This window comes from Neopelma chrysocephalum, unplaced genomic scaffold (genome assembly GCF_003984885.1).
Source record: "Neopelma chrysocephalum unplaced genomic scaffold, ASM398488v2 Primary Assembly neopelma1_141, whole genome shotgun sequence".
NCBI lineage: Eukaryota > Metazoa > Chordata > Aves > Passeriformes > Pipridae > Neopelma > Neopelma chrysocephalum.
The window spans coordinates 865,314-876,545 of record NW_020897803.1 but is presented as its reverse complement, the minus strand read 5'-3'; the positions used below and the strand labels follow the sequence as shown (position 1 = coordinate 876,545).

General features: G+C 42.2%; 1 protein-coding gene across 2 annotated transcripts in view; it reads left to right on the top strand.

Moving 5' to 3' along the window:
• Positions 1-9,476, top strand: part of FCHSD2 (FCH and double SH3 domains 2) — a 110,570-nt gene extending 101,094 nt beyond the window's left edge. For both annotated transcript variants that reach the window (XM_027699771.1, XM_027699772.1), the window contains 7 exons: positions 2,185-2,319; positions 2,608-2,691; positions 2,819-2,996; positions 3,634-3,854; positions 5,809-5,938; positions 6,129-6,211; positions 7,937-9,476. In XM_027699771.1, the coding sequence (XP_027555572.1) occupies positions 2,185-2,319; positions 2,608-2,691; positions 2,819-2,996; positions 3,634-3,854; positions 5,809-5,938; positions 6,129-6,211; positions 7,937-8,020 (915 nt within the window). In that variant the 3' untranslated portion in view covers positions 8,021-9,476. The remainder of the gene's footprint in view (positions 1-2,184; positions 2,320-2,607; positions 2,692-2,818; positions 2,997-3,633; positions 3,855-5,808; positions 5,939-6,128; positions 6,212-7,936) is intronic.
• Positions 9,477-11,232: the final 1,756 nt, after the last annotated feature.

The following is an 11,232-nucleotide window of genomic DNA, read 5'->3' as shown; positions in this document are numbered from 1 at the left end:
TATATAGAATATAGATATAGATATTATTCCATCAGGATAGAATATATAAAGAATATATAGAATATATCTATCTATATCTATTTATATATAGAATATATCTATCCTGATATCCATCAGGATAGAATATATATAGAATATTTAGAATATATCTCTAGAGAGAGAGAGAGACATAGAATATATCTATATCTATATAGAATATATATAGAATATATCTATCCTGATATCCATCAGGATAGAAAATATACAGAATATATAGAATATATCTATCTATAAATATATATGGAATATATATAGAATATATCTATCCTGATATCCATCAGGATAGAATATATATAGAATATATATATATATATATATAATATATATAGAATATATCTATCCTGATATCCATCTGGAGAGAAGGATGAAATGCAGAATCCTGGGAAGGAAGACTGGGTTTTTTCCATGTTTTTTGCAGCATGTCCCCCAACAAATAATAATGAGGGAATAATGTCACAATGGGCTTTGTGCTCTGTGTTTGCTGGGACCTGAAGCAGGACATGGGTATATATGAAACAAAACAAGATGGATTTTTATATATATATATATATATTTCCATACCTTTTTTCTCATTTTCCTCATCACCTCACCTGGATTTATTCCTGGCTTTGCTGCCTGTTCCACACCTTTGGTATCATTAAGCCTCATATATTTATTCCTTGATTTCTCACATGTTTATTCCTTCCCGACACAGTTTTTCATCCCGGGCCCTGCAGAAGGATGAGCTTTATCAAACCAACCTCTCGGTTTTCTGTGTCCCTGCTTTCCCTCTCCTTGCCTACTTCCCGGATGATTTTATGGAAAAGGAAGTCAGAGCAGTCACATAGTAAAAAATTAAACCCCATTTTCCCTCCTCATGTTAGAAAACCAGGAGCAGGTATTGCACAAATGAGCCTTTCCAGACATGATCCACTAATTTCCATGATGTTCCCTATGGATGGCAGCTGGATGGCAGCTGGGACACAGCCCAGGCACAGCCAAAGGCAGAGAGACAGGAGGGAAAACCTTCAATTTGCCACAGTTTATAGTTGGTTGGTAATAAATCCAAGGAATTTTTGGTTATCCCAGTGGCCATGAAAACACTGAAGGAGGAACGGAGGCAAACGGCTCTTGAGTGGAAATTAGCGGAGGGAAAAAATCATTGGAATTGCAAGGATTTAGTCAGGAAATTTAATAAAAATTCATGAAATCCAGAAATGATGAATCTTTGTGCCCTTCTAGTCCAGGCTTAGAAGATGTTGCAGAGGGCTGGTTTAGGGAGGCTGCACAGGGGTTTTCTGAGCTCAGCTTAACTTTCTGTTGGTTTCTCAGCCTTCCAGTTTTCCCAGGGAGGACCAAATTCACCCCTCCCGTGAAAAGGAATAAATAAAAGGGAAGATGGCAAATGCAGAACAGTGCTGCCTTTCATTCCAAGGACTATTTTCACAGGATAATTCATCATTTTCACATGAGATAAAGTGTTTATTCAAAACCCAGCCCAGGCACGAGGCCAAAGCACAGCTCATGGCAGCCTTGCCCAAATTACATTCATAGAAACTTGTATTTTTCCTGCATTTTTCGGGTTTTATTTAAACTTTCATAGCAAGTTTTTTTCCTCTAAGAATTTTTATTATTATTATTATTATTATTTTTAATAAACTGCAGCACATCTATTGTGCAGAATGTGCTGATTTTGGGGCTTCAGCACATCTATTGTGCAGAATGTGCTGATTTTGGGGCTTGATTTTTTTTCAACTTGAAATATTGCCACTGCAGATTTATTTTATAACTCGTGGTCACAGGTACGTGGATCTTTTAGTGGCATAAATTCTCTTTTTTTTCCATTAAACTGCCCCATCCCTGGGAGTGTCCAAGGCCAGTTTGGAGCAACCTGGGCTAGTGGAAGGTGTCCCTGCCCGTGGCAGGAGGTGGAACTGGATGATTTTAAGGTCCCTCCCAACCCAAACCATCCTGAGATTCTATGGTGACTCTTCTCCTGATCTTCTTTAAGGATCATATATTGAATATTATTAAATTGTTGGGGTTTGTCCACTTTCCAAAAAACTCACTGAAAAACAGGGATCAACTGGATTTGATTGTTCTTTTCTCACTGATGCCTCTCAGCTGGAATTTAATGGCATTAACAAATGGAATTTGTTGGAACAGATCAATGCTGATGCAGAAAAGGAGGAAGGGGAAGAGTTTGAGGACAGCATGGACGTGTTTGATGACAGCAGCTCCAGTCCTTCGGGCACCCTCAGAAATTACCCCCTCACCTGCAAAGTTGTTTATTCCTATAAGGTCAGTGATTGATTTTTTTTTTTTAATTGGTTAGAAAAATTGTATCACAGACCACTGAGAAATGTGGGAGCTGACAAGGTGGGATTCAGGGGGATTCCATCTCTCCTTGAGGGGAAAAACCTCTTGTGAGTGGTAATAAAGAGACACCTCATTTGGATTTTTTTAAAGTACCTCCACCAGAAAACTCCCATTTTTTTAAAAAACCATATTTAAAATAAAAATCGAGATGAAAATGTTCTTTCCACTGCTCCTGAAGCCGCTTTTCCAACCTTCCTGTTCTCCCTTCAGGCTTCCCAACCGGATGAATTGACCATAGAGGAGCACGAGGTGTTGGAGGTCATCGAGGATGGAGACATGGAAGACTGGGTAAAGGTATCACTTTCCTGGGATTGTTTGCAGGAATTCCATCAGAAAGGAAGCTTGGGATGGGAGGAAATACTGGGATTCTTTCCAGAGGATTGTGCACGAGCAGAGGATCTCTCCTGTGGTTGGTTTCCAGGCACGGAATAAGGCGGGTCAGGTGGGATATGTCCCGGAGAAGTACCTGCAATTCCCAACTTCCAGCAGCCTCCTGAGCATGCTCCAGTCCCTGGCGGCGCTGGACAGTCGATCCCACACCTCCAACAACTCCACGGAGGTGGATTTAGTCTCAGGAAGCCTCAATGGAGACTCCAGTGGTAAATACCAGTGAAAAATAAACAGGGTGTTAAGCTGCTTCTAGAAAATATTCTGTATATCCAGCCTGGGAGAGTTCCTCAGATTCCATAGAATCACGGGATCACTAAGGCTGGAAAAGACCTCCAAGATCATCAGGGCCAACCTGTGACCAAATCCCACAATTCCCACAAAAAACTATGTTGCATTCCTCATGTTTTGGACACTTCCAGGGATGGTGACCCCCCCACACTTCCCAGGTCAGCCCATTCCAAGGGTCAGGGAATTCATTTTCCCTGGAACCTCCCCTGGGGCAATTTGAGGCCCTTTCCTCTCTTCCTGTCACTGTTCTCCTGGGAGAAAAGGCTGATCCCACCTGGCCACAACCTCCTGTCAGGGATTGACCTGGATCTGAGCACAGCTCAGGAATTATTTTGTATCAAATCTCCATAATTCACCTCACAGAGCGAGATTAACGGGAATTAAAATTAAGGAAATGCAAAATAATTTGTCTCAGCAACAACAGAATCTTTCAGGCTGGAAAAGCACTTCCAAACCTTCAATTCCAGCTCTAAAAATCTGTGTTTAATTCCTGGTTTTTTCATGGCTTATTCCAATTATGCTGTTTGGGGGTTTTTTTCCCCCCTTTTCCACCTTCAGTCTGTTTTGTAAAAGCACTTTATGACTACGAGGGGCAGACGGACGACGAGCTGTCCTTCCCAGAGGGAGCCATTATCCGCATCCTGAACAAGGAAAACCAGGATGACGACGGATTTTGGGAAGGGGAATTCAACGGCAGAGTCGGGGTGTTCCCGTCGGTGCTGGTGGAGGAACTGACGGCCTCGGAAAACGGGGAGACCCCCTGGATTGGGGAGATCCAGGTGGGTTGTTGGTTGGGGGAGTTGGAAAGGTTGGAAAGATCCGCCAGTTCTTCGGGAAAAAAATGGGAATCGGTTTCAGAGGAAAAATCAACCGATTTAAGAAAAAAATAGAAGCAATTTTAGGAAAAAAATCAGGAGCAATTTAAGAAAAAAAATAGAAGCAGTTTTAGGAAAAAAAGAACCAGGTTAAGGAAAAAATCAGAACCAATTTAAGAAAAACAATCAAAACCAATTTGAGGGGAAAAAACCAACCAATTTAGAGAAAAAAATCAAAACCAATTTAAGAAAAACAATCAAAACCACTTTGAGAAAAAAAACCAGAACCAATTTAGAGAAAAAAGTCAGAATCAATTTAAGAAAAACGATCAAAACCAATTTCAGGAGAAAAACCACCAGAACTAATTTAGAGAAAAAAAATCAGAACCAATTTAAAAAACAAAAATAGAAGCAATTTTAGGAAAAAAATTAGAAGGAATTTGAGGAAAAAAAGAACCAGGTTAAGAAAAAAAAAATCAGAACCAATTTAAGAAAAACAATCAAAACCACTTTGAGAAAAAAAAAACAGAACCATTTTAGAGAAGAAAAATCAGAACCAATTTAAGAAAAACAATCAAAACCAATTTGAGGAGAAAAAAAACAGAACCATTTTAGAGAAAAAAAATGAGGACCAATTTTAGAAAAATAAAATCAGAAGCTAATTAAGAGGAAAAAATGAGAACCAATTTAAGAAAACAAGAATTAGAAGCAATTTAAGAAAAAAAGTCAGAACCAATTTGAGGAAAAAAATTCAGCAGCAATTTAAGAGGAAAAAAGTCAGAAGTGATTTAAGAGAAAAAAATCAGAAGCAAGTTAAGAGAAAAAATCAAGCAATGTAAGAAAAAAAATCAGAATCACTTTAAGGAAAGAAAAATCAAGCAATTTAAGAAAACAAGAATTAGAAGCAATTTAAGAATAAAAAAATCAGAAGGAATTTTAGAAAAAAAGAACCAATTTAAGAAAAAAAATCAGAACCAATTTGAGAAAAAAACCACACAGAACCAATTGAAGGAAAAACCCCACAGAACTAGTTTAAGAAAAAAAATTAAGCAATTTGAGAAAACAAGAATTAGAAGGAATTTAAGAAAAAAAAGATCAGAAGGAATTTGAGAAAGAAAGTCTGAACCAATTTAAGAACCAAACCCCAAGCCCTGAGTGCTTATATTTGAGTTTCTTCCCCAGCCTAATATTTCTCAAGGGATGTATTTTGGGAAATAGAGCAGATTTGTGACTGAAGGGAAATATTTGGATAGAAAGGAAGGGAACCAAAGGAGGAAATTCCCAGTCCTTGATTTCTGAGCCTGAGATGTCAAACACAGCCTGGCACAAAAAGAGAATTCCAGGCTCTTTCAGCCCCAGTTTTTTTGGGTTTATACTTCAATTTGTTCTGTGTCCTCTCAGCTTTGAGGGGCAGGATCCTCCCAAGTATTGGAATACACGAAATTTTGCCAAAACGTCCCATTTCAGTGGAGTTCTGTAATCCTTCTATTAGAAAATCACACACATTCCCACATGGAATTGTGGTGGTAGAAACTGGACTTCCATGTTCCCTTATTTTTCCAGAGTTTTTATTCTTTGCTTTGAGACTGTGAAAAGGAATTTTTAAATTAAATTTGTGCAGCTGAGAGGGGATAAAGCCCATGATCCCAACACTTTCATGTGGATCTGGGGCCACACAACCTTTTTTATTTCCAATAACCTTCAAAAATCCCTCGGAATTACCCGGGAGAGGCTGGAAATTCCTGCTGGGTGGCAACCTGTGATTTAAAGAAAAACTGGGTCACTGTTCGATATCTTGGCTTTCCTTCCCACGTGTTTCCTCTGGAGGGAAGCTGTGATGGCTCAGAAAACTGGGATGTGCCTAAGAAATTCCCAGGGGAAGGGTTTTTGCAGCCCCTTGGATGTTTTTTCCCCACAGGTTTCTCCGACTCCGAAGCCCAACAACGTCCTCCCGCCCCTCCCGTTGTACGACCAACCTCCCACCAGTCCCTATCCCAGCCCGGATAAAAGAGGCTCCCAGTTTTTCCCAAGGTCTCCATCAACTAATGGTAAGAATTTTGGGGGGATGGAAAAACAGCCGGAGCTTCATTTGGGATGTTCCCGTTTCGGTGGAGGGGGGAAAAAAAGGAGCATTTTTACCACAAAATCAGCCCTTCCAAGGGCTCAGGAGCTTCGTGGAGTGAATTCAGCCAGGCTGAGGAGCCTCTTTGTGCTGAGGGGTTGGTTTTATTCCCTCAGAAAACAGCTTCGGATCCGAGTGCCCGGGATTCTCCCAACCGCCACGGATTCCCGCCGAAACTTCCTACGGAAAACTGCGACCCGTGAGTGAAACCCCGATCCCAGGGGGGGTTTATTGGGGTTACAGAGTGGGAATTATTGGGGTGGGAACATGCAAATCCAGGGGGGTGGGACAGCACCTGGGGATTGGCTCCCTGTGTCCTGCAAATCCGGTGATTCCCTATAAACCAGCAGCGTCCTGGAGGAGCACAAGGAAAGGTCTGTTCCCTTTGTCGTTGTGTTCAGAGATGCTTTTGAGGCTCATCCAGGCCTGTTCTTCCTTATCCTGCCCTCCCATATCCCAGCTCTGTGTCCATGTGAGGCTTGGAATCAGGAATTCTCACCGGGGAGGAAATTCCAGCCGTAATGATATAAAATAAAATAAAATAAAATAAAATAAAATAAAATATAGGTGTTACTTGATATAAAATAGGTGTTACTTGATAAACCTGGGGTGTTGGGAGGCAATTTCTGGTCTTGCCCCGTGTAAAAACTCTGAGCAGAGCTGGAGAAAGAGGTGAGGAATAAATGCCAGAGGAGTTTAATCCTATGGTTTGTACAATTCCTGCTTTCCAGCAGTTTGCTGCACTGTCCTGGCATTGCCTGGATTTAGAGTTATATTTATTTCCAACCCCTTTGATTTGAGGGGTTTGGCTTCGAAGTTCTTGATGATCAGATCAATATATTTTGTGTTGTCTTTGCTGCTTAGGAAAAAGTAATTTTGCCAGAGAAGGAAAGGAAGAATTTAATCACTTAGAGCTTGGCAAAATCCCTCTCCTGGGATTTACTTGGAGGGTTTCAAAGTCCTGAACCAAATCAGAACGTTTGTCTTTTCCTGGCCTTCTCAGTGAATGAGGTTGCAGGAAAAAAGAACATTTTTGGATATTCCAAGAATGTATTCTGAATATTCCAATGAATATTGCAGTGAATTGGCCATGGACACACAGGAGGCAGGGGCAGCACTGCATCATTCAGGGCTTAAATATTGATTTCACATTGATTTCCTTGTAAAACTCACTGATCCAGCCTTTGTAGATTTATATTTTCCTCATGGATTCCTTGCAATTTGTTGTCTTTTCGAGATACCACTGCAGTGTCGTGCCTTGATCCAAAGGATTTCTGTTAACACTGCATTTTAAAGATATCCAGGATATCCAGTACTGGGCAGTTTGGGATGGAATTGCCCCACAGTTCATTATTTTCCCTAGCAAGTCACTCTGTATTCCGAAATCCCATCCCAAAAACCCTGGTAGCACTAAAGGTGAGCAAAAAGAACTCGAGGGAAGTGGCAGAGTGTGAGAATAACCCCAGATTTGAGGTCAATGATGGGTGAAATGTGAGTCCCTTAGAGGCAACAAAGCATTCAGGCAGCTCCCACCCCACAGAAGTTGCAGGGAAAAGCACCCTCAGATTCAGCATTTGGTGTAAATTCCAAGGTGTTTTCCAGTTTCTGGATTATCCATGGGTGCAGGAAGAATGGGGCAGGGGAAAATCAGCTGTGTTGTGGCTTCCCTGGGGACACTGGAGCTGACTCCAGCTGGTTCCTCCTCCCTGTCTGCTCACGTCAGCTCAAGGGACGAGCCCAAAAGGTGGCATTTAGTCCATGCCAGAGCTGGGGTTTGCTGGTTTTCTGCCGGGATTTGCTGGTTTTCTGCCGGGATTTGCTGGTTTTCTGCCGGGATTTGCTGGTTTTCTGCCGGGATTTGCTGGTTTTCTGCCCGGGATTTGCCCATTTTGTGGCAGTCACAGGCTGGTTTTGGCCGTTCCAGGTGCGAGCAGCTCCTCCACCCCCCACCCAGCACCACCGCCGGCCCCCGGAGAAGATCGAGGACGTGGAGATCACCCTGGTGTGACCCGGGGAGGGGCTGAGCAGGAGGGCTACAATCAAGACCAAACCCAGCATTTGGTCCCTCTCCCGTTTTTAGGCACCTTTGCATGAAGAAGACTTTGGAATCGAGCGGGACACCCGGGAGGGTTGGATTTTGGGCGGATCCCTTCCCGCGGCCGTGAAGATTTTTGTGCCTTTTTTTGTTCGGTTTTTTGGTTTCTCTCCATGGGTTTTGGCCTCTCTTAGCACAAAGCAAGCCCAGCAGAGGATTTCAGCCTCCTGGCTGAAGATGCTCCGTTTTTTCCCCGAGGAGACTGAGGAATGAGCCTCCTTCCTGCAGCTTAGTCATAGCACCCTTCGCTCCCGTGCATTAGTACAGTATATTACTGTTGCCATAGGAATGTGCTGAACATTGTGGATCCTTCCAGTAGCATTGGATTGTCCGATCAGGTGTTGATCAGGTGTTAATCAGATCCCGCGGAATGAAAAAAAAAAAGGGAACGGGACAATTAAGTCAAAAGGAGAGGCTGGCTCCTCTTTCACCCCCCTGCAGAAAGGAAGAGACAGGAAAAGAAGCTCCTGGAGGAGCAAAAAACCACGGGGGGGTTTCGTTCCCCTCGTCAGGAATCGTCAGCTGGACCTTTCTGCTCCTTGGATTCCTATTTCCACAGGACTTTTTAGTCCCAGAGGATCTACTCTGGAGGTGCTGAATCAGTAGCAACATCTTGTTCCGTAGCATAAACCAGAAAAGTAAGTGAGGTTTTTGTCTAGATCTGCAAATCGAGCTGCTTTATTTTTTTTGTTTTCTTAGCAGATTTTGGGGATTTGGGTTTGTTGCTTTTTTTTTTTTTTTTTTAAAAAGTGTTTTGGGTCATTCCTACCCCAGTTATTGCTGTGTGCTTAATTATCCAACGTTGGCAGATATCTTTGTCATCCAACCACCTGGCTTGAGTTAGAGGTTCCATTTTAGAGTATTTACATGCATTTAGTTGTTGCATTGGACGGTCCTGTAGCGTTTTCCCAGGGAATCCCATCCACCAGCCAAAGCCAGGGAGCCTGGAGCTCCCTGTGATGCCTTCACACCACCTTGGTGCCCAGGATCTGCTCTCCAGTTCCTCTCAAGGACAGAAGCAGAGAGGAGAAGAATTGCAGATTTCCCACTGAGAGATCTCTGGAAAAGGGAGCTTTGCTTTCACTGTGCTTTGAAAGAAAAGGGTTCTGAGGTCGGAGGTGGAGAGGAAAAAAACTGGCTGAGAACAGGTTTTTTTGGGTCCTGGCTGAATTATTGCCAGCAAATCTCCATCAGAGGGAGGATCAGAGGCATCCCCAGGTTGGGTTTTGAGCTGTTTCCTTGGGTTCTCTTGTGTCTTCATGGGGTTTTTGTTCAAAGCCAGTGAGTTTTCTACCTTTAGTTTACTAACAAGGGCTATTTTTTGAGGCTGCATTTACAAAAAAAAACAAACAAAAAACCACAAAAACCAACTCATCTTAGGAGATTCTTTCATAAACTTTGCACATACCTGTAAATCCCAACCCAAGCTGGGTCTCTGAGACATCTGTTCTTTCCAGTCTCCTTTCCCAGTGGGATCCTTAACCAAGAGTGGGGCTGTTTGAAGACAACAACTCATGGATCAGTTCTGAAATCAGGGACTGTCCAATGAAGTCTTTTTTCCATATTTTTTTCCTTTCTTTTGCACCTCTTGTCCTGTTGATCTGTTCGAGGTCTTTTTATGTGTTTATCAAACTTATTCTTAAGTTTAAAAAAAAAAGAAAAGTTTTTAAAAAAGAAGATTTAACTGCAAATATTTTGAGATCTTCACAACGCAGAAGAAAACCAAGTGTTGCCATAAACCTTCATTTTTAATTCCTTTGGCCAGTTTTTTCTGTGTCCTTCATACCTGGACTTTGGGGAAAAAAAATTCAGAAAAGTTTTATTTAAAAGTCTCTTTAGTTGTATTTTAAAATATTTTCTGTAAGAGCTGCTAATTTTATTTAAAATACAAAAGTGAAAAAAGCTACAAAAAAAAGTAAAAATGAAAAAAAAAGGAAGAAAAGCTGTAAAAAGATGCAAGAAGATGCCTCCTTTTTAATTATGATTTCTTCATACAGGGCATGTATCGGCCGTCGCATCGTGTACAGTGTCAGTACACTGAAAGCATCAGTTGCTTTCTTTATATTGGCTGTAAAAAGTTTGTATTTATTATGTATAAAAAGTTGAATAATAAAAAAGTGGAACTAAATCCAGGGTGCTGTGGAGATTTGGAGGGGGGGGGATTGAGGGACAACTTGAAGGATGGGGATAAAAATCGACTTTTTCTGGGGTGGGATTGAGGGAGAACCTGAGGGCTGAGGATAAAACACCACGTTTTCTGAAGTGGGCTTTTTGTGGTTTGGGTTTTTACGCCGAGATTGGAGTTTTCTGCTCAGGAAAACACTCGTGCACCTGCTTAAAGCGAGCGTGAAACCTGGTTTTGAGGTGGTATCTGAGAGGAACAAAATGGTGCCAGAAACTAAGAGCCAGAACAAAGCTGCAGTTATCAAAATAATTGCTTAATAGCCTTGATGCAATTAGGGTAATTGGGTAAAGAAAGCAGGGAGAGTGATTGATAACAGCCCTTCAGCGTGATTGTCCCTTAATGGCCTCGATTTGCCTAATTGTGCCGGGAGTATTCCCGGTGCATCCCAAGCCTCTGCAGCTTTAGGATCGCTCTGTGGATTAGGATCCCTTCCGTGGGGGATTTTCCTTCCTTGGAAGCCACCTGTGGTGAGCAGCTCCCTGCTGGGCTGATCCTGGTTTCTGGAATATTGCTTATCCAGGAGCTCCATGTGCCAATTCCCTCCCTGGTTTTGGAGCCAAGACTCTTTTCCCTGACTGAGCCCAGCCAGACATTCCTGCAGGATGGGGTTGGATCTTTAATCTTCTACTCTTCACACAAGCTTTCTTTTTTTTTTCCTGAGCTCCTGCAGCCTCTTCCTTTGAGAATTCCCATCTTCTCCTGCTTTTTATGTGCGTTCATGGTGCTCCTCCACAAATTCTTGTCCTGCCTTGCTGCTTTGACCACTCTGTCCTTTCCTTTCAGCTTCTTGCTCGTGGCATCCCTCCTTTTCTCCCTGCATCTCTCAGCTTGGGCTTCTTTTCACCATCACTCTCCTTAGGAATGATGTTACTCCTCAAATCCACCAGCAGAGCCACTTTTCCTTCCCTCCATTTTTAACAGGCCTCTGTTTTTTCTCCTT